The 23,189-nt window shown below is 42.7% G+C and overlaps 1 protein-coding gene across 5 annotated transcripts in view; it reads left to right on the top strand.

Moving 5' to 3' along the window:
- Positions 1-20,491, top strand: part of HPS4 (HPS4 biogenesis of lysosomal organelles complex 3 subunit 2) — a 45,206-nt gene extending 24,715 nt beyond the window's left edge. For all 5 annotated transcript variants that reach the window (XM_073673057.1, XM_073673072.1, XM_073673064.1 and 2 more), the window contains 6 exons: positions 8,892-8,919; positions 12,028-12,124; positions 15,414-16,326; positions 16,709-16,841; positions 17,385-17,493; positions 20,145-20,491. In XM_073673057.1, the coding sequence (XP_073529158.1) occupies positions 8,892-8,919; positions 12,028-12,124; positions 15,414-16,326; positions 16,709-16,841; positions 17,385-17,493; positions 20,145-20,316 (1,452 nt within the window). In that variant the 3' untranslated portion in view covers positions 20,317-20,491. The remainder of the gene's footprint in view (positions 1-8,891; positions 8,920-12,027; positions 12,125-15,413; positions 16,327-16,708; positions 16,842-17,384; positions 17,494-20,144) is intronic.
- Positions 20,492-23,189: the final 2,698 nt, after the last annotated feature.

Raw genomic sequence — 23,189 nt, 5'->3', positions numbered from 1 at the left:
ATTAGTGAACTGGAAGCCATTGCCTACGACAACTCTGCTAAGATTCCTTTAGAAACGCTGCCAGAAAGTGGTGTCTGGCTATGCATCACGTTTTCAAGAAGTCATAACCACCAGAAGTGCGCTACTAAGTAATGAAGACACTTGTCATGAGGAGGTGAATAATTCTGCAACTGCAGGAGTCATTTAAAAGTGACATTTTGTGATGAATTTCCAGAAACCTCTTTTTATATTAGGTGTGGATATATTTTTGTTGGTTTATTGCAAACAGCAGAAAGTTTGTAAGTGTTGGTAATAAACATAATTTGTAATGGGGGTTAAATAATTTCGAATGCAACTGTATGTGAACTGCCTTCTGGAATAAATGGGCTGTTTTCTATCAGTTAAGGACGGAAAACTACTAATCTAAATCAGCAAGCTCAGTACAATGTAAGAAGTTAAATGGGTCTTCCCTAACAAGAGATCTGTCTCTATATCACTATTAATATATATACAATGAGTACTTTTATGTTTACTCACACATCTTTTGTTTTTGGCACCCATTAAAAATAAAAACATTTCTTAACAGAGATATTGCATATATAAACTTATTATAGTGCCATCAAGTGTCCAAAAATGCCTTGGACATTGTTTCTTTGGCTCGGTAGAAGGTAGAGTCAAGTTTGCATGGAATTCTTGTGATGGGACTTTCCTCAAACACCGGTATCATAGCGCCTCCCCCATAGTGCGTCCATCTTTTCACGTATTCATACTTGGGCTCATATTTCCAGTTTCTGCACTCAGTTTCCTCAAAATTGGAGGTGTGAAGGGATTTTGGTGAGCATTCTGTGCAATAATAATCAGTTTAGTGTCTGCTTGTCAGTGGTGATGTTACCCATGTGAGTGGCATTCTTCTCCAGAATAGGTCCTGCCTACATATCATAATTATGGCGCTTTACATGTGAAAAGGGGTATACATAAAAAACAAGTACAATAATCTTAAACATACAAGTCGCCGACTGGTCCAGGAGGAGAGAGGACCCTGCCTGCGAGGGCTCACAATCTACAAGGGATGGGTGCGGATACAGTAGATGAGGGTAGGGCTGGTTGTGGAGCGGTATGGTGAAGCGAGGGTTACTTCAGGTTGTACACTTGTTGGAAGAAGTGGATCTTCAGCTTCCTTTTTGAAGGTTTCCACAGTAGGCGAGAGTCTGTTATGTTGGGGTAGAGTGTTCCAGAGTAGGGGGGATGCACGGGGCAAATCTTGTATGTGATTGTAAGAAGAGGAGCTAAGAGGGGAGTAGAGAAGAAGATCTTGTGAGGATCGGAGGTTGCATGCAGGTAAGTACCGGAAGACTAGGTCACAGATATATGGAGGAGACAGGTTGTGGATGGCTTTGTATGCCATGGTTAGGGTTTTGAACTAGAGTCTCTGGGTAATGGGGAGCCAGTGAAGGGACTGACAGATTGGAAAGGCGGTGGGAAATGTGAATTTGTCTGGCAGCAGAGTTTAGGATAGATTGGAGGGGTGCAAAAGTGTTAGAAGGGAGGCCACAGAGCAGGATTTTGCAGTAGTTGAGGCGGGAGATGATGATGGCATGCACTAGGGTTTTTTCAGATTCTCTTTTAAGGAATGTACGGATCCGGAAAATATTTTTGAGTTGGAGTGGGCAGGAAGTGGAAATGGCTTGGATATGTGGTTTGAAGGAGAGATTTAGAGTCCAGGGTTGCCACAAGGCAGTGAGCTTGCGGGACTGGGGAGAGTTGGCAGCCATTTACTTTAATGGATAGGTCCGTTGGAGGGTTGAGTGAGATGGGGGGAAAATTATGTTTTGTCCATGTTAAGTTTTAGAAATCTAGCAGAGAAGCATGAAATAGCGGACAGACATCGTGGGATTCTGGTTAGTAAGGAGGTGATATCGGGTCCAGAAAGGTAGATCTGTGTGTCATGGATCTCTATGAGCTGCCCTAAGCTGAAGGTGTAAATGAAGAATAGCAGGAGCCCTAGAACTGAACCCTGCAGGACACCGACAGATAGGGGGCGAGATGAGGAAGTGGTGTGTGAGTGGAAGATGCTGAATGTCCGGTCTGTTAGGTATGACTAGATCCAAGATGGGGCCAAGTCTGTGATGCCAAGAGATGAGAGAATCTATAGTAAGAGGGAATGGTCCACTGTGTCAAAAGCAGAGGGCAGGTCCAGGAGGAGAAGGACAGAGTAGTGTCGCTTGGCTTTGGCGGTTAGTAGGTCATTGGTGACTTTAGTCAGGGCAGTTTCAGTGGAGTGATGCGGTCGAATGCCATATTTTAAGTGGTCGAAGAGGGAGGAGAGGTGGGAGGACTGTTCAACATGGACGTGTTGTTCCAGTAGTTTTGAGGCTTAAGGGAATAGTGATATGGGGCAATAGCTAGACGCAGATTCAAGGGAGGGCTTTTTGCGGATGGGATGGGTGTGATCGAGGCATGTTTGAAGCATGAGGGGAAAACATCAATTGTTAGTGACAGGTTGAAGAGATGGGTTGGGGTTGGGATGAAGACTGTGGTATGGTTTGGGATGAGGTGGGGCCGGGATTAGGTCGAGCGCACAGGTGGTGAGATGTGATCTTGAGAGTAGAGCGGAAAGTTGATCTTCTGTAATGGTGGAGAAGCTGGTTTTGGAGGAGGAGAGTTGAGTAGTTATGAGGAGGGGCTGTGGAGGTTGTAGGCCAAAGCTTTCTCTGATGTTATCGATCTTCTGCTTGACGAATGAGGCAAATAGAAGCTTAGAGACAGCTGAGTGGGAAGTGTCAATGGGGATGTTGAAGTCCCCTATGATTATAATGGGGATGTCAGCGGAAAGGAAGTGAAGTGGTCGAAGAAGGTGGTGGTTGGCCCTGGTGGTTGTAAATGACAGCCAGTTGGAGAGGAAGTAGATGCGCATAGAGTGCACCTCAAAAGGAGAGTAACGGAGGGTGGCAGTGAAATTGGGCTGAATGAGCAGTTCTCTGACAGGAGAAAACCAACTCCTCCACCATGCTTGCTGCTGGGATGGAGGATGTGGGTAAGGTGGAATCCACCATAATAAAGTGCAGCTGGAGAGGCTGTTTCAGAGGGGGTGTGCCAGGTTTCGGTGATGCTAAAGAAGGTAAGGTTACTAGTGAAAAGATCGTGGATGTAGGAAAGTATGTTGCAGACAGAGCGAGCTTTCCATAGAGCTCCTGTTAGAGGGACTGGGGAAGTGGGGGCTGGGCTTATGGGTATAAGGTTAGAGCAGTTGCGGAAATTTGTGATAGATCGTGGATGAGAGGTAGAAGTGACTATGGGGATGTGGTGAGGAAGACCAGGATTTAGGGAGATATTGCAGGCAGTGAGGAGGAACAGAGAAAGTTCTAGTAGATGGGAGCAGGAGAGGGCATGAGGTGGCTGTCTGTTCGGAGACACAGGATTGTATGTTAAGGAACAGTTCTGAGGAGTAGGCGAGATGGATGGGGAGGATGGAGGGAGAGATGACCAGTTCCTTACTAGGTGTTGGGATTAGGGAGGTTAGTAGGAAGTGAAGGACTATGGGGGTGAAAGTGAAAACAAACAGAAACATTGTTTACAGTGACTATGAATTCAGGTTCCCTTATGTTTCAATTCTGAGGTTTACAATACATCTTTCACGCTGACAAGCAGAGAATACAGTGATTGTGTGACAGAAATGTAATATTCTTTGCTTGTCAGTATAAATGCCGATGCTTGAGCCCTATCAGCGCCAAGTATCCTGCAGCTTTTACATTGCAGCTATAAGCCATATTTTGTATACCATGTTTCTCCTTTATATCGAAGGGTAGTGGGTTGAACATGTCATTGGTTACGTAGCGATTGAGAGGACACACTATTTTTGTGTAGCTTTGGAGAGGATCTGGTGACTTCTCGTTAAAGGTATCAGAAGATTACAGGGAACTGCAGCTCTCTGGGAGAGGTCAAGTGGTGCAGCTTACCCATGGGAGAGGTCAAGTAGTGCAGCTCAGCCACAGGAAAGGTACTGGACATAGAAAATGCTGAAAAGTTGTAATAAAAGTGGAAAAAAATTTAACTTGCATGTTACTGTCTTTTTACTTTTTCTAATATAAAACCCATTAAGGGTATGTGCACACGATGCAGAAAATTTCTGCATCATTTCTGCATCTCCCTGGCAGAAAAAATGCATGCTGATTGTGCATGCATTTTTCCTGCAGAATACATGCGGATCCACATGCGGATTCACATGCGTTTCCGCATGCAGATTGACAAGCGCTTTCCAGGCGATTTGAGCATCACCTGGAAAGTGCTTGACAACTAGGTCACACTATATAAATCCATGCAACCAGCATGGATTTATATAGTGTGACCCGAGAGAGTGTATATACTTACCTCCGATGGCCCGCGCTGTCCTGCTTTACACTCTGTTCTCCCGGCAGCCGGCAACTTTGAATTGAAAGACCTGCCGACGTCAGCGTCACGTGACCCGTCACATGACTCTGACGTCAGCGCAGGTCCTTCAACTCACTGCAAGTGCCGGGAACCAAGCAGGAGCGCTGCGCGGGCCGACAGATGGTAAGTATATATATATTTTTTATTTTATTCTTGTTTTACAGCTTTTTTAATGGTACCTGGGTGTGGATGAGACTCTCCTCTCCTCCACACCCGGGTACCATCCGCACATTAGAACGCGCCAATAACGCAAGTACAGATGCAGTCTTGCGGAATTGGCGCGTTCTAATGCAAGTCAATGGCGGCGAAAACGCCGCGTTTACGCAAAATTAATTGACATGCTGCGGAAAAATCCGCATCATGGGCACAGCACATGCGGATTTCAATTGGGGAACATTGCTGCCCTTCTACCATGCGTGTTTAATGCGTTTCCGCGGCGTTTACGCAACTGCAAAAACGCCGCGGAAACGCATTAAATACGCATCGTGTGAACTCAGCCTTAAAGTGACCATTACAGTCTCATGCAGCTCAATGCCAGGGGTGCCAGCGTTAGTTGGAGATGCAGAATGTAAGAATTAAAGGGGCATATTGATCAGAGGAGCATCAAGGGACCACTACTTGATACTGACTTCTAGCCGTCTCTATGACTTGTCATAGGACTGTTTGGAAAATCTAATGTGACCGGCATGGTTAACTCATTCAGCACCTACATTGAGAAGAAAGTATTGACAGGGCATACTTTCCATTTGTGTGAAGACATTGATTCTTCATTACTAAGATTTAATCTTTTGAATTAGATGGCGGTGTTACAGGAGTTCAATTGAGTTGTGTCAATGGCTTAATCTAAACATTTATCCTGATAGATCTTTTCAAGCCTTTGAAGTATTCTGCACTGCTAATGGGATTACTTTGCCTGTATTTGCATGACCTGCCCTCATTTCCACACATGTGATGAGCAGATTATGGCAGCCGGGATGATCTAGCCTCCTGAAAGCCATTGCTCTGTCTGCACCAGTGATTAGTGGGAATGCATTTTAATCTACTTAATCCTATCAGTGCTGTTTATACAGGAGACCTTTGTGATCCTGAAAAATGGTGAAGGACTTCAATCACTTCCTTCATAATTGAGCCTCAATGTCCATACTTCCCGGAGGGACATTTACCAGAAAATTGCAAATTAAAATGCTGTCCCTGGATCTGTGCCTGGAGTGGCCAGCAGTGAGAAGATAAACTCAGGACTGGATTTACTTATGGCATTTATTGCTAGGCTCTGACTACACTGGTTCACCGATATGCCCTAATTACGAAATATACATTTTTAAAATTATTAATTAAGAGACCCAATAAGGTAATGAAAAGAAAAATATAAAAAAACACTCAACAATAGGGACTCTACCCTGAGGCTAGGAGATAAGGTACAGTGGCTTGCGAAAGTATCCATCCCCTTTGCATTTTTTGTGTTTTGCTACTTCACAACCTGGAATTTCACTGTTTTTTTGAGGGGTGGCATCAGTTCATGTAAAGAACATGCCTACAACTGTAAAAATGTGGTTTTCTTTTGAATGTGAAGCAAACAACAAATAAGACAAAATAACTGAAAACTTTGTATGTTCTCCCCGTGTTTGTGTGGGTTTCCTCCGGGTTCTCCGGTTTCCTCCCACACTCAAGACATACTGATGGCGAATGTAGATTGTGAGCCCCAATAGGGACAGTGTCGATAATGTCTGTAAAGCGCTGTGGAGTTAATGGCGCTAAAGAAGTGAGTAAAATCAATAAATAAACTTCAGTGTGCATAACTATTCACACCCCTAAAGTCAGTACTTTGTAGAACCTCCTTTTGCAGCAATTACATCTGTAAGTCACTTTGGATAAGTCTCTGAGCTTTCCACATCTTGCCACTAAGATCTTTGCCCATTCCTCAAGGCAAAACTGCCCCAGCTCCTTCAGGTTAGATGGTTTCCTATGGTGAACAGCAATCTTCAAGTCTGACCACAGATTCTCAATTGGATTAAGGTCTGGACATTGACTAGGCCAATACAAAACATTTACACGTTTCCCCTGAAACCACTCGAGTGTTGCTTCAGCAGTATGCTTTGGGGCATTGTCTTGTTGGAAGGCACTCCATCCCAGTCTCAGATCACTGACAGACTGAAACAGGTTTTGCTCAAGAGTATCCCTGTATTTCACACCATCCATCTTCCCCTTGACTCGGACCATTTTCGCTGTCCCTGCTGCCGAAAACATCCCCACAGCATAATGCTGCCACCAATATGTTTCACAGTGGGGATGGTGTTCTTGGGATGATAAGCTGTGTTGGTTTGACGCCAGACAGAGCATTTACATTGGTGGCCAAAAAGTTCAATTTTGGTCTCATCTGATCACAGCACCTTCCTCCATACATTTGAGGAGTCTCCAATATGTCTTTTGACAAACTCAAAACGAGCCTTACAATTTTTGTGTGCAAGTAAAGGATTTTCTTCTGCCCACACTTCCAAAAATATTTCAACATAGGTTGTAATTTAACAAAATAGGTAAAAAGCCAAGGTGGGGAGGGGGTGAATACTTTCACAAGCCACTGTACTAGACAACACCTATATTATATTGCCATCTAATGTAACGCCTTAATACATAGTAGGTATCATAACAGTGTATAAGAAGCAAGGTGACATGAGGGGTATAATGACACGGATATGTGAGCCTAGGTTGGATCATCCTGCTACACTTTAGAACATCTCTATTGCACCCTATTTTCTTCCCTACCTGACTGCAGAGGTTGGCACCCTACTAACGCAAATGGTGTTCTTAGTAAATTTAATAGAAGAAAACCCCTTGCATATAACCCAAAACTTAATATGACTTGTCTCAGATTAGAACGCTTTACTCAACTCGTTTCCCTTTTTTGAAGGTTCATCCAGAGTGGATATTAGGGGTCCCATTAGTGCTATGGATGCTAAGTCATAGCCTCGGTCATACATGGAGTGCATGCTAGGCAGCAGCGTACGCCAATGTCCATCAGAGAATGATCCCTCTGTGGATAGCAAGCCATCAACATTTATTTTACTCATTTATATAGCGGCATCATTTTCCGCAGCACTTTACAGACATCATTGTCTCCATTGGGGGCTCACGATTTATGGCCTACATAAAATATTCCGTCTCATCACTATCACTGATATGATATTTCTGTGAAAATCTGTCCGACCAAAAATCCCTACTCTGAGGATATCAGTCAGGTATGGGACCCCACATTTATCTCCAAATAGGGCTGTCTCGTACACTGCTGGGGATGGAGAGGTGGTCGTACAGGTGTTCCTCTCTATTTGCTTATATGGAAGCTTTGAAAAAATGCAGAGCAAGTGTTACTCGGATTAGTCGGGGTTCCCTTGTGTTTTGGGTGTATTTTGCTATGCCGTTCTTGCCATAAATATTGAATCCTTGACCGAGCCGATTACTCAATGAAGTCCAACAGGTTTGGGCTGTATCCTTTGTAGCTTCGGTTATAGCTGTGTTATAAAAGGAAGCCATTGCACTGGTGTGAGCAGAGTCTTGGTTAGGGACTAAAAGGCGATTGAAAGTCACTTTAAAAATTTCTCTTGTGACTGTCTTTCATGCTTGCCATAGTAAAAAGTTTATAGAGAACTTTGCTTCTCATAGGGAATAATAGTCGGCTAATAGTGGCCACATACTGAGTGTGCCTTACCATTATTATAATGTGCAGGTGTACTCCAAGATATTACACTTTCTGTTTATGGGCCCCATTTATGGGAGTTCATTGCAATTCATCAGGTGCAATAATATCGCCATTATTATAAATGTGTCCTCCACTCTTTCCTTTAACATGACTTATTTTTAGGATATTCTTAATATCCACAATCACATCTTTATTCTGTTTTCTCTCCCTGTGATTCACAAGGCTTTCCTCCTCTAGCGACAAGCATTTAATATTAATATCGCCTTCCCAAATAAATTGGGCAATAATACTACGGTATTACATTCCCATTAATATGTTGATTCTCAGCAGGGTAGGACCTGTTACATGACAGATTTATTAAATCGTGTCTAGAAATAGCACCGATTTTATGAGGAATAAACTCCTGCCGTGAGAATTTCTACCAGACCCCATCTGAGTTACTGGATCCTGTGCAGGGTACATAGAGATGGTGTTCGTCAGTGTTTCTTTCTAGCATCCAGCATGGACGCTTTTCTAGATCCCTCAGAGGAGGTCATCTAACTTTCCTTGTCCCCTGATTGGTAAATCTGACAAGTTTGCCAGTAACACGAAAGTAACACTAAATATTTAGCAGGTGGTCATGAAAACCTTATTAATGACACAGAGAAATCCCAAGCAAATAACTAAAGTATATTGAATTAGTCAAAGCCGCCAATATGGCTGCTTTTAGCCAGCTATTTTCTATTATTAACTGTATTGTTATTACGTGACACAAGGTGCGTGCCTTGACTTTATTGCTTTGCTTTTTCTTCAGTCACCTCCGAACACCTTCCAAGGACAAGGTAAGAATGGTACCCAGATGCAGTCCACCATAATACAGCATCGCATAGAGATTTCTTTATGTCTTGATTCATACAAAATCCAACAAGAAAAACCTCCATATTACTTTCATATACATAAATTTGTAGTCATAAAAAATGGAAACGTGTGAGGCAAAAATTGTCAAGATCCAAAAATTACCACCATCATGTTACATATCCCTATTGCTACATTTTAATAAAGTCCTTTGTGTCCCCAACGAATGTTTACTTCCCCCAACCAATTTTTGAAGGTAGCATTCGTCATATGCAAATTTGTCAGGACTAGTCCACATGTTTGCAGCGTCTGAAGTAGACTAGTCTGGGTGAAGCAACAAACATGCCCCTCTTTTCCACGGGCATGATTGACATAATCTCCGTTGACTGCATTATCTCAGTATAGTTTCCTGGGCAAGTGCAGTGCTTTGATGAAGCTGCGGAGGAGGGTGGCCTAGTCTTGAGTGAAGAAACACCCACCCAGACTAGTCCTACCTAATTTGCATATGACGAGCAGTACATTAACACATTACATTTCCACCACAGAACTATTTACACCCTAATAGACTCATGCCTTCAACAAGGTCTTAAATATCGATCTTCCAGCACCTCCTCCAACAACTGCACAATGATTCCTCCTCTCCGTCTGATGCAGATATGAGCCCAGGCACCTAACCATAAAGAACCAAGCCAATAAGCTTGATAACCAGCCCTTGATCACCATGCCAATGCTGTTGATTGTGCTAATAAAGGAATAGAGCTATGTATGATGGTGTTATATGGACAGACGTCTTCCAACAGAGGCCTCCAGGGCTGACAAAAATAAAGCCTTTTGGGGTGTAACTTGGAGTATATGGCCCCTTTCACACTACGTTCTTTGCCACGTTCAGTGTTCCCATCGGGGCTTGCGTCCGAATTCCCCTCAAAACGGGTTTCTACTGGAGACAGATACCCTGGCATAGTAGACTGCACCTCGGTGTCCGCCTCCAGTAGGCGTATAGGCCCGAAAATGGTGCACGACAGAGCACAAGGTGACTCAAACTGCACAGTTATAGTCAATGGCCCCATTGAGGCATACGCCCCTAAACCAGTTTTGAAGGGGGTTCGGATGTAAGCTCCGACCGGACCACTGAACGTGGTGAAGAACACAGCGTAAAAGCACCCTAACTTACGTAGTTATATGAAAGGCACCTAGTAAGATTAAATAATGGCAACTACATAAAAAATACCAGCACAAAGGAACAAATACAATAAAACAGGTTTGTTTTCTTCACATATATAATTTCATAAAAATGTATAAACATTAAAAATATTATGTTTTATATCCTATTTTTAACAAACTCTCTAATACATTTGTGTCAGCTAAGATGAATGGCACATATATATGGAACAACAACTAGTATTTGCTACCCCATCTGAGAGAGTGATGTAAGGACAGAGACCCTAATTCCAACGATACATCACTCACTTGGCTGCTAGTTGTAGTTTTTATAGAATCCCTGTTTTATCTGCTGCAGATCTACCAGTTCTCTGATTGCTGAGCTCTGTATAACCCCATCTACACCCCTGATTAGCAGCTTTCTGTGTACACTGTGCATAGGCAGAAAGCTTCCAATCAGTGGTGTGGGTGGGGCTATGCAGAGCTCATCAAAATGAAAGACTACACAGCAGCAGGTTTACTAGTCCTCTAGTGATATTGTTCTGCTGATAACATCATTGTTTCATCAGATCCAAAGCCAGCATCCAGTAAGTGACACACAGTTGAAATCAGGATCTCTGCCCATGCAGTATGCTGCTCAAAGTTTAGGGAGCATAAACCGCTTGACAAATTCCCTTAAAGGGGTTGTCCACTACTTATTATCCCCTCCCCAATGTATCCCCCCGGGGGCCCATAAGTGTTTTTGTAAATACTTTCTGTTGCAGTTACTGCCTGTGAGCGGCGCTATCACTGGCCGCTCACAGGCATCATGTGACCCCCGGCTGCAGCCGGCGCTGACATCTGCTGACGTCACGACAAGTCCATGCTGCAACCGAAGGTCCCTCTTCCGTGTTCCACAGTGGATGCCAGGCTGTGGGCGGAGTTATCCCCGCGCGTCATACCCAGCAGACGCACAGGGAAACCCCGCCCACAACCCAGCAGCCACCGCGGGGACCCCAGTTCGGAGTCACGCCTTGCTTGTCGTGAAGTCGGCGCGGAGTCACGCCTTGCTTGTCGTGAAGTCGGCGCGGAGTCACGCCTTGCTTGTCGTGAAGTCGGCGCGGAGTCACGCCTTGCTTGTCGTGAGGTCGGCGCGGAGTCACGCCTTGGTTGTCGTGAGGTCGGCGCGGAGTCACGCCTTGCTTGTCGTGAGGTCGGCGCGGAGTCACGCCTTGCTTGTCGTGAGGTCGGCGCGGAGTCACGCCTTGCTTGTCGTGAGGTCGGCGCGGAGTCACGCCTTGCTTGTCGTGAGGTCGGCGCGGAGTCACGCCTTGCTTGTCGTGAGGTCGGCGCGGAGTCACGCCTTGCTTGTCGTGAGGTCGGCGCGGAGTCACGCCTTGCTTGTCGTGAGGTCGGCGCGGAGTCACGCCTTGCTTGTCGTGAGGTCGGCGCGGAGTCACGCCTTGCTTGTCGTGAGGTCGGCGCGGAGTCACGCCTTGCTTGTCGTGAGGTCGGCGCGGAGTCACGCCTTGCTTGTCGTGAGGTCGGCGCGGAGTCACGCCTTGCTTGTCGTGAGGTCGGCGCGGAGTCACGCCTTGCTTGTCGTGAGGTCGGCGCGGAGTCACGCCTTGCTTGTCGTGAGGTCGGCGCGGAGTCACGCCTTGCTTGTCGTGAGGTCGGCGCGGAGTCACGTGATGCCTGTGAACGGCCAAAGATAGCTCCGCTCACAGGCAGAAACAGCAACATCAGGTAGTTACAAATACACCTATGGGCCCTGGGGGGATACATTGGGGGCATAATAAAAAGTTGTGGCCAACTTCTTTAAGTAAGTGTACCCAATATGATGCCGTAACAATACCTACATACAATGGCTCCCAAGTGGCAAAATAAACCTAAAAAAAGAAGAGTTATGACTGACTTGAACTATAATTGTTGCTACTTTTGTATTCATATTACAGATGCCTCATTACCTCAGGATGTCTACATGATCCCAGTATTTGTCATGGAAAAAGAAGCAACTGCACTTCGTCAATACCCAGTTCAGTGGATGACCAGGTAGGTGGTGAAGCAAAGGAAACAGCTTTCCGTTTCTGCTGATTGGTGTATCCCATCTTTATCTTTTCTTTAACTTCTGATGGTCCCCATAAGCACAGGTGCAAATTCTGCCAAACACACTGATTGCAACCATCCTATATGTTTCCGGGTCTCCTGACTCTTCACTAACAGGTAATATTAGGACTTGAGTATGTTCAATTTCATAATGGACAATCTTTAGTTCTTCGCAAGATAAGCAGCTGCCAAAGGCGTCTGACAGCGGCTGACTTTCTTCCCCCTATTGAGAACCATTGAGTCTTGCAGGTTGTGAGAAAAAGCTGATGGACAAGTGTTCGGATGTCCGCTATTGAAGGTGTAAGGCCATCTTAAAGGGAATCTGTCACCCCCTGACACTTATCAGACCTCTAATGTGGGCATACAGGTGATGGAAATGTGAATCTATACTTACCTGTATGCCTCATATTAGAGGTCTTGTTGCAGAGAACTGTTATTCTTTCCAGATTTTGACTTTTCCTGTCCAGAGTACTTGAAGAAATCTCTGCCTACTGTTTTAATTAAAATATTTCCCCCCTCCGCTGCACTTCACAGTGCCCTGTGACGTGCAGTTCCTGCGGACTGATCCCGCCCCTTTTCAATTTACCTTGTACACAAGGCGCAGTAATTCCTGCAGTCTGTGTATCCTTGTAGAGCAGGGAACTTGTGTGCAGGTGCTGGGAAGGCAGAGTGACTCGCCGGCGCCTGCGCACAAGTTCCCTGCTCTACAAGGATACACAGACTTCAGGAATTACCGCGCCTTGCGTACTAAGTAAATTGCACAGGCGCGAGATCCCACCACGGGAACTGCACGTCACAGGGCACTGTGACGTGCAGGGAAGGGGGGAAATATTTTAATTAAAACAGTAGGCGGGGATTTCTTCCCGTCCCCCGGACGGCAAGCGTCAAAAACTGGAAAGAACAAAAAGACGTTTCTCTGCAACAAGACCTCTAATATGGGCCATACAGGTAAGTATAGATTCACATTTCCATCACCTGTATGCCCATATTAGAGGTCTGATAAGTGCCAGGGGGTGACAGATTCACTTTCAATTGCTCACTTTCTCTCTCGGCTAATATCTACCAATGGTTCCTTGCTACAAATAGTATTGCAAAAGTTGTTTCGATAATATATGAGGTCTGTGTTGTGAATGAGACCTAAAGGGAATCTCCATTCAGGGCAGGTGCTGGTTGTGTTATACAGCAGACACTTGCCTCTAGCAGCAGCAATCAGAGTAAGCTCAGATTGCTAGTGTTTAACTGCTTAAAGGGGTTGTCCGCTAATCGGACTACCCCTTCTCACAATGTTTGACACTGCTAGAATAAAAACGCCTATACTAACCTTCCATGCTGGCGCCACTCCAGCAGTAATGGCACTTGCGTTCCCGGGGCTTACGTGAGGCTGTGATTGGGCGCAGGACCCATGTGACCTAACAATCTCATTTGAGACCCGGGAACGCGAGTGCCAAAACCGATGGAGGTGAGTATAGGTGTTTTTTTTTTTAAGGGGGCAAACATTCAGAATAAGAAGGGGTTACCTATTAAGTACACAGTCTTAAAATTTTATGGTTTTATGTACTAGGATTATAAAAAAAATCAAAAAAAAATCTGGTCCTTAGAAGGTCTTAAAATTAGGAAGCTGCAACCTCAGATGAACAATTCACTTGACAACACTGTTACTATTTATTTAACAAAACTATGCAAAGATAAGGCCATTTCCAAACCATTTGGAGTCCAACATTCTACAATGAGGAAGATTATTCACAAGTGGAAAACACTCAAGACAATTAACAATTCTCCAAGGAGTGGAGTCCCAGCTAATTAACCCCAAGGACAATGCAATTCTCTGACAAATTGCAAAAAAAAAACAAGAGCTACAGCTTATACTCTAAAGGCCTCTGTTAGCATGTTAAAAGTTAAAGTTCATAACAGTACAAGAAAAAGACTGAACAATTATGGCTTGTTTGGAAAGGTTGCCATGGGAAAGCAACTTCTTTCTGAAAAGAACATGGCAGGATGGCTAAAGTTTGCAAAAATGCATTCAAACACACTAAAAGCCTTCTGCCCAATGGCTCATCAAAGCGATTACGGCAGAAATCTGGCTTAACTCTTTGAAAAATCTTAGAATTTTTACGCAATGCAGGGTTTGAACGAAAGCGTATTCTGGCAGATTTCTGGCGTTTTCATACCAGTTTCTGCCAGCTTTGACAAAATGGGTGGGGCTGGGGCGGAACAGGCATGGGATTGGGGCATAGCAACGTCCACTTGTCTAATTCACGACGAGGAGTGGCATGCCTTACACCACAAATCCTTCTCCAGTCACTGACTGGAGTGAGATTTGTGGCAATGTGCATGTAAGCGCCCGCCACTTTTCAGACTCTCCGGATTTATTAAGAAGCGTGCGCCTCTTAATGAATCAGGTGCATCTGACTCCACTATGCCCCATCGTCAAGACTGGAGTCACCAATGACAGTCTTTATGGATCGAGGCCAAAGTTGTTTAGATAGATGTTACTAAAGATGAGCTGTTTGGCCATAATGCACTGCACCATATTTGACAAAAACAAACAGTCATTGAGTCGATCATGTATCCTTATGTATACCGAAGTATTCTAGCCACCAATCCAAAAGTTAACCTTGGCTGAAACAGTAATGCAGCAGGACAATAATACCAAGCACACCAACAAATCTATATCAAAATGGATGAAAAAGAAAAGAATCAATGTACTTCAATGGCCAAGTCACAGTCAAGATATAAACCCAGTTGAAATGCTTTGGCCTGGGACCTTTGTGCTTTGCCCATGAACCTCAATGAACTTCTGTAACACTATAAAGAAGAGTGGGCCAAAATTCTTTCAGAACGATATGAGAGACTTATAAAGTCCTACAAAGACTGTTGCTCCAAGTTATTGCTGCTAAAGGTGGTTCTACAAGCTATTGATTTATAGGTTGTACTTAATTTTTCACTCAGTTCTTTTATATTTTAGCCTAGATTTCATTAACTAAATAATGATTCTGTGATGTGTTGTTTTTCATCCGATGTTGTATTTACCTAATTTTAAGATGTTCAAAGGACCAGATGTTTTTATTATTTCCTGATACGTAACACCATAAAATTTCTAAGAGGGTGTACTTAATTTGTTCAGCACTGTAGGTATCCCTTATAGACATATAGAACCCATATTACACTTGTTTTTTCTAGTTTATTCTTACATTTCATATACCCTACACATATTGTATTGCATTTTTGTATTTAGAATACCAAGTTGCTCAAGAAGAAGTTCAAGTATTTCCCACAGCCTCAGCGAGGAAGCCCAGGTTAACCAATCTCATATCTCAGAAGGGGAGTCTTTAGATAAGGAGAAAAGAAAGGTGGAACTTGCTTCATTACCAAAGGTGGATGTTTCACATCTGTCAGTAGAAGGTGTCAGAGCTAAAAATGACAGCACTACTTCAGACTCCATGTTTCTGGGACCCATGACGCACATTCCCATTCAAAGTTCATCTCCATTTATACCTTCAAATATGCCTGAAACCAATGGTGACAATGAAAAGATAAAAACCAAAGGGAGCAGCAGCTCAGAAGATGTGTTCATAGATACCAATTCTAAGGACTCCTCTCCAATGACTTCTGATGACCAAATAAAGCTTCGCATGTCCCAGGAAGACCATGAAAGTAACCATGATCATTTGTCTACAGGGAGTTTTGCTACTTGCTTTTCTTCAAGCGAGTTAGAGAAAAGCAGTCCCGAGGAATCTGTCTCCTCCACGATGGAGGACAGCCAGTTCACTGTGGACAACTCCATTGCAGAAAACAAACATGAATCACTAAGCACAGAAGAGAATTCTGAGGACCACTCTGGAGTTATGACTATTGAGGACAGCCTTGATATGTTGGACATTACTGATGGTGACACGCAAGATGATGTGAGAGATGCCGAAACAACCAGGGTGATTACACAGTCATACGAGAGCACAGACACTGAGAGCAGCCAGTGCTCTAAATCTTGTAACATCACAGACTGGACATTGACACTGAGCTCAAATCCACCAAGCAATAGCTCAAAACTGGTTCAGATGGTCTTATATGTCCATAACGTCAAAGGCTTAGTGCTGTCTCTTATTGCAGAAAGTGATTTCAGATACATTAAGGAGAATATTCAAGATGTGGTGAGTATGAAGTATCTCAAGCATTATTGGTGAGCGTTGTGTAGATAATATATGTTCAAACTTATCAGAAGTTTTCCTGCTGCCAGAATACAGATGCAGTTTCAATGTAGAATATGTGGTGGTAGCACAAACTACAAAAAACCCTGAACAAAAGGCTGATCTTGGCCTTAGGTTCTCTTCAGCAGCCATATTGGTTGACCAAAAATAACAAGGTTCTTTGTTGACATGCCTTAGAACTTTTCCTAGTCACTGAATAATGACTTATACTACCCAGCATAAGATATAATGCAGGTAGATTTGACAGAGTTGGTAAGTTAGTTTTCCCGGCTGTAACTTAGTGAAGTGACTCATTCTAACGTTTCCATTTTATCTCATCCTTTAGTACGACAGCACATTGGCTTCGCTCAACGGCTTAGAAGTTCATTTGAAAGAGACTTTACCCATTGACAATAATAATGTATCAAAGAGCACATACAGCTTTACCCACTATGACTCTATCCAGAACACTCTTACTGGTACGTGAGGACTTGTTTGGTCTACATTCACACTGAGTTTTTTGAAGAGTCTTGGAAGATTTTTTTTTCCTGAAGCATTTTTTGCAGCCTTTTCATTGGCGAATGCCTAGTTCGGAGAGGTTTCCTTCCTGATCTGCTTCAAAGAAATGACATGCACTTGCTTTCCCACACCCCATTAGTTTTTAAGAAATATATTTCAGGAAAAATAAAAGCTTAAAAACTCTTCATATTAACAGCAAACTGGATTTGCCATAGAATTTATTTTGAAGAGTTTTTTTTCAGGGGGATTTCGGAGAGTTTGTGTTCGAATAAAAACCTGTGTGAACATATACGAATACTAACTTCCTCAAGCAGTGATTGAAACTATTTTGCTCAGAGTGTGGGGATCACAGTAATTCATTGCCAGCTAAACTATCCAATTTCTGAGGCATTTATTAGCAATGTATATAAGCAAGACTGCCGGAATATTCTTGCCATTTTTAATTCTCCAGTTTTACATTATTATTGGTGGGTAGAAGATTTCTCATTCTGTCTTCTCTACAGCCAATCTGTCATCAGCTTCAAGCACAAGTGACCGCCAGTTCCTCAGAGCTGCCAACCTCATCCACTCCGACTTTAGCTTATACCCATCATTACAGGAGGTGACTGTAAGGTAAGAATACTGTGTTTGACTTGATGGAAGTTTAAAGGGGTTGGTTGCTCTATGATTATTTTCACAAATGGGCTACACACAGCTTTATGAACTGGCGCGGCTAGATCCGCACAGCACAGAACCCTTGACCCCCTTCCATACAGATACAGTAGTGTTCAAAATAATAGCAGTCCAATATGACTAACCAGATTAATCACTGTTTTTGGTATAAATTAAATTATATTACCACATGTCAAACAATTTATCAGTTGGTGCAGTAGATTCTAAGAAAACCAACAGACTCTGCATTCATGATCTGCATGTTTTTGAGTCTGCGTATTTGAGTAATTAAGGGTGTGTGTTCAAAATAATAGCAGTGTGGAGTTCACGTAGTGACATCAATCATTCTGTGAAGAAACAGGTGTGAATCAGGTGGCCCTTATCTAAGGGTGAAGCCAGCACATGTTGTACATGCATTTCTCCTTGAAAGCCTGAGAAATATGAGTCGTTCGAGACATTGTTCAGAAGAACAGCGTACTTTGATTAAAAAGTTGATTTGGAGAGGGTAAAACTTATAAAGAAGTGCAGACAATTATAGGCTGTTCAGCTAAAATGATCTCCAATGCTTTAAAATGGAAAGCAAAACCAGAGAGACATGAAAAAAAATAGAAGACTACCATTCCAATGGATCGAGGAATAGCCAGAATGGCAAAGGCTCAGCCAATGAACAGCTCCAGGATGATCAAAGACAGTCTCAAGTTACCTGTGAGTACTGTGACAGTTAGAAGACACCTGTGTGAAGCTAATCTCTTAGCAAGAAGTCCCACTGTTAAAAAAGATGTACTGAAGCACATCAGCTGGCCTAAAGAGAAATGGAGAAACATTTTGTGGACTGATGAAAACAAAAATTGTTCTTTTTGGGTCCAAGGGCCGCAGACAGCTCGTCATACGACCCCCAAACTCTGCATTCAAGTCACAATACATTCTGATGACAGTGAAGCATGGTGGAGCAAACATGATATGGGCATGTTTTTTTTACTATGGTGCAGGACCTATTTACTGCATACCAGGGATCATTGACCAGTTTGCATATATTAAAATACTTGAAGAGGTCATGTTGGCTCACGCTAAAGAGGATATGTCCTTGAAATGGGTGTTTTAACAAGACAATGACCCTAAACACACCAGTAAATGAGCGAAATCTTGGTTCCAGTCCAACAAAATTGAGGTTATGAAGCTGCCAGCCCAATCCCGGACCTTAATCCGATAAAAACTTGTGGGGTAACATCAAAAATGCAGTTTCTGAGGCAAAGCCAACAAATGCCAAAAAATTGTGGAATGTAGTCAAAGCATCCTGGGATGGAATAACAGTTGACAGGTGCCAGAAGTTGGTTGACTCTATGCAACATAGATGTGAAGCAGTTCTAAAAAACTGTGGTTATACAACTAAATATTAGGTTAGTGATTCACAGGAATGCTAAATCCTCAAAAAAAAAAAAAGTACATATTGTGAGTTTGTAAAGACAAATGCAGACATTGTTATTTTTTAGAACAGCCCAATGCTCATTTTTTTGTTATTTGCTGTAAAGTAGTTAAAAATTATATACAATTCTCTTCATGTTTTGAATAAGAAAACAATAGTGCCCAATATCCCCAATGCATGGAAATAAAAACTAGTATAAAGATTTTGTGCTTAACTCGTGTTTTTGAACGCACTGCTATTATTTTGAACACTACTGTATAGCTTGAGTAAAGCCTGGTTTGGTCAAAACATTGGCGCAATCTGTTTGCACAAGGGTCGCTTCAGTTGAATAACATTTCTTTCCTCACTTGCAACCATTTATGAGAGCCGAAGTTTATTTTACTTATTTGAACCCTTATGAACCATTCAATAATTTATTGTTTTTAGAAGATCTGCTTCACTTTCCTTCTTTATAAACAGCTTCCCCCTTGTTTAGTCTTCTTCCTGATTTGCACAGTGCTCTGATACTAAATCTGGCTGCTTAAGGAGGGGTTGTGACCAGACATCAGCAGCCCCTATAAAAAAAAAACCTGTGCAATATTTTTCAATGACAATTTGATGATTGATGTGTCTAGTCTCATGCCCCTTCATCAGGTGACCTTTTTACAACCAGAGCTCCATGCAGTCAGTGAAGAAGGTTGTACTAAACGAGGGTCAAACTTCTTTAAGTCGATCACCAGTCCATTAGACAGTCCAAGCATAGTCGAAAGCTGGCCATTAAAAGTTGCGTGTATATTAGTGCTGCCGAAGATGACCATAATGATCTAGTATTTATAACCTGTAATATTATACTTGAAAAGTATAATATTACAGGTTATAAATACTAGATCCCTTGAAAGGGCGTTAATCCAGGGAACTAGTCTGATTGTCGTATTGAGTCGGGAAGGATTTTTTTTCCCCAATGTGGAGCTAAGTGTTTGCCACATGGGTTTTTTGCCTTCCTCTGGATCAACATGTCAGGCTATGGGTTGAACTAGATGGACTTAGTCTTCCTTCAACCTTAAAAACTATGTAATTAGTGACTTTTTGATAATGCGGTGCAGTTTTATATTTAAAAAAAAAAAAAAAATACCTATTATGAGTAAATTGTTGATGAATGCCACAAATTGCCATGAAAGTAATATTATCTTCTTCTGAATGACCATTACAGAAACGCCTCTTCATCGGTGTATGGTTGCCAGAGTGCTGTCCATGAAACCTACTTCCAGCAACTAGCCCCTCTTTTTAGGAACTCCGGAGCCCCAGACCCACAGGACACTGCCTTCATGCTACATAGCAAAGCCAAGCAGAAGTTACTAAAACATGGGCTCAACTTGCTGTAACACCTTACACCATGGCTTTGCCATGATGGGCCCCGCACAAAAATGTCTTCTTCAGCCAGAGACTGAATGAAAGTGTGGTTCGTGGACCAAACTCCTTATCAGACACTGTATATGTGAAATGTCCAAGCTGGTTCTCTGTTTTCCACCACAAATTAAAGGATTATTAGTCCTGTCATTGGGCTTATTGGATTTGTAACTGAATATGATGTTTGACACGGTCTACCAGATCGCTCTATTAGTGTGTCTAAAGGTGACCATACATGTAGCTGCTGGTCAATCAACCGCTATTCCTCCCACCAACCATACACATACATGCTCGGCTGGTTCCGCGAACGTTCGCATTCAATATTTATGACCCTTCTTAAGGATTTCTTCACCTAACACATATCTGCATCAGATTTTCTGTTTTGAAAATCAGTGTTTTACCCTACCAGCGTGGCAAATGAGATGTTATGAAATCTGACCCACGTGCTGCAGAGAGCACACGAGGCATCAATTGACCACCGGCACAGATTGGACATCTGCAGTGTGACCGTTTATGTTGCGTATGTTCTCAGCAGATTTATAGATTTCACCTTTAACAAAGCAAATGCTACTGTATCTCCACAGCATATGTGCAGAGGAAACTTCTGAGATATCAGCAAGGTATCTTTAAAAGTCATAAGCAAAGTCCACAATGAATAGCCGCTGAAAGAATTGACGTGCTGCAAATCTCAAAAGCCGTACCGCAGGTCAGTTTACGTGTGGAAGTAAATTTCTGCAACATGTAGATGAGATTTTTAACCACTTCCCTTCATTACATTGACTTTTCAAATCATGATGGAAAATGGCATTTGCCATTAGCATTTGAAAAGGCCGTGTATCTTAATTCCAGAATTGTGATCCACAGCCGCATTTTTTGGTCCGAGTGCTGTCCATAAAAAAAAAAATGGACAGTATACGGACAGCACTCAGACCAATATTATTCAATGGAGCAGTGCAGATGAGTGATTTTTTTCACTGATCAAATCTGTATGTAAAAAAAATCCCAGAATGCACTAGTTTCTTCCGTAAATCAGATGATCCTCACCCATTCAAGTCTATGATTGCAGCCTGTCAATATAAGGCTACTGACATTCATCGGTGTGAATTTTTACATTTTAGAGAAACTGACCGTTTTCATCATTGTGGCATCCGTTTTGCATTCGTTTTTTCTCAGCTGTTTTTTAAAACTGAAGCAGACGAAGTGTCTGAACTTTATCTAATGACGCAATGGATCAGGTTAAAATAGATGAAACATGGGAGAAACGCTGAAGTAAAAAGTGTGTTTTGGGCGTTTCACGCATTTTTTTTACAGAACCACATCGACTTTAATGTCTGATCCGCAGAACGGATGAGAATAGCACATGCTCTGAGACTCATGGACCGGACATATGGATCCGATTTTTAAAACTGTGTTTATGGCTCAATGAAGCACTATTGGTCTGTGTACTGTGCAAGAAAAAAATGCACTGCACTTGAATTTGTACAACATATACAGTACAGACCAAAAGTTTGGACACACCTTCTCATTTAAAGATTTTTCTGTATTTTCATGACTATGAAAATTGTACATTCACACTGAAGGCATCAAAACTATGATTAACACATGTGGAATTATATACTTAACAAAAAAGTGTGAAACAACTGAAAATATGTCTTATATTCTAGGTTCTTCAAAGTAGAAACCTTTTGCTTTGATGACTGCTTTGCACACTCTTGGCATTCTCTTGATGAGCTCCAAGAGGTAGTCACCGGAAATGGTTTTCACTTCACAGGTGTGACCTGTCAGGTTTAATAAGTGGGATTTCTTGCCTTATAAATGGGGTTGGGACCATCAGTTGTGTTGTGCAGAAGTCAGGTGAATACACAGCTGATAGTCCTACTGAATAGACTGTTAGCTGCTTTTTTCTTGCCATAATACAAATTCTAAGTAAAGAAAAAACAGAGCTGTGGAGTCGGTAAGCCAAACCTGCGCCTCCGACTCCACGACTCCGACTCCCACATATATTGCTTATATTTCAGTGAAAAATTTATTGTAGTACAATGTGAACATCAGACATTTAATCATTTTTATGATACAATAATCAATATATTTAGATAGAATATAATGATGGATAGCTGGAGGGATGGATGAATGAATGAATGGATGGATAGAGTGTGATAGACAGGTGACAGCTACAGACAGCAAATACTACATTGCACATATTGTTCACACACATTGTACAGAGAGCACATAATAATCACCTACAATATTAGCAATAGTTACCTTCCTGTGACAGAGATGAGCAGTAGTACTTTCACTTTCTCCAGCTCGGGGCCCAGGAATCGGATCCTGTGCAGGGCAGGCACCCCTCCCCCTCCTCTCTCTGGTGAAAATGGCAGAAGACAGGACAGAGGAGGGGAGTTTGCCCCCTGCAGTCTGGAGCCAGTGCAACACGGGAGCACTGCAGCATACAAGTGAGTTTTGATAGGAGCGTGCCCCTGCTTCTAGGGGGGGCAGCTGCCCCTCGCTGGCTACGGCCATGATTCACACACAGCATTTTTGCGGATCCGTTTTTTGCAGTAAAATGCAGTGTCTCTGGGCATCCCAGCAAAGTCAATGGGTTTCAAGATATGACATTCAGACACATCGTTTTGTGAGGATCCGTCTTTGGGCTCAAAAACGGATCCTCACAAAGAATGAGCATGTCAGTTTGTTCGGCGTTTTTCTAATCTGTTTTGCTATTGAAAACATTATCTATGAGCTCAAAAACCTTTCAGGTGATGCGGTTTTTTAAAAAGCTGATCTGCTTTTGCAGCTGAAAAACGTATCCTCAAAAAAACGCAGCAAAAACTCTGTGTGTGAATGTAGC

Source organism: Phyllobates terribilis, unplaced genomic scaffold (assembly GCF_046119375.1).
Source record: "Phyllobates terribilis strain yellow unplaced genomic scaffold, ASM4611937v1 Scaffold_1__5_contigs__length_1240528914, whole genome shotgun sequence".
In the NCBI taxonomy this organism is placed as follows: domain Eukaryota; kingdom Metazoa; phylum Chordata; class Amphibia; order Anura; family Dendrobatidae; genus Phyllobates; species Phyllobates terribilis.
Note: the sequence above shows the minus strand (reverse complement) of the source record. Positions and strands in the feature narration are given on the sequence as shown.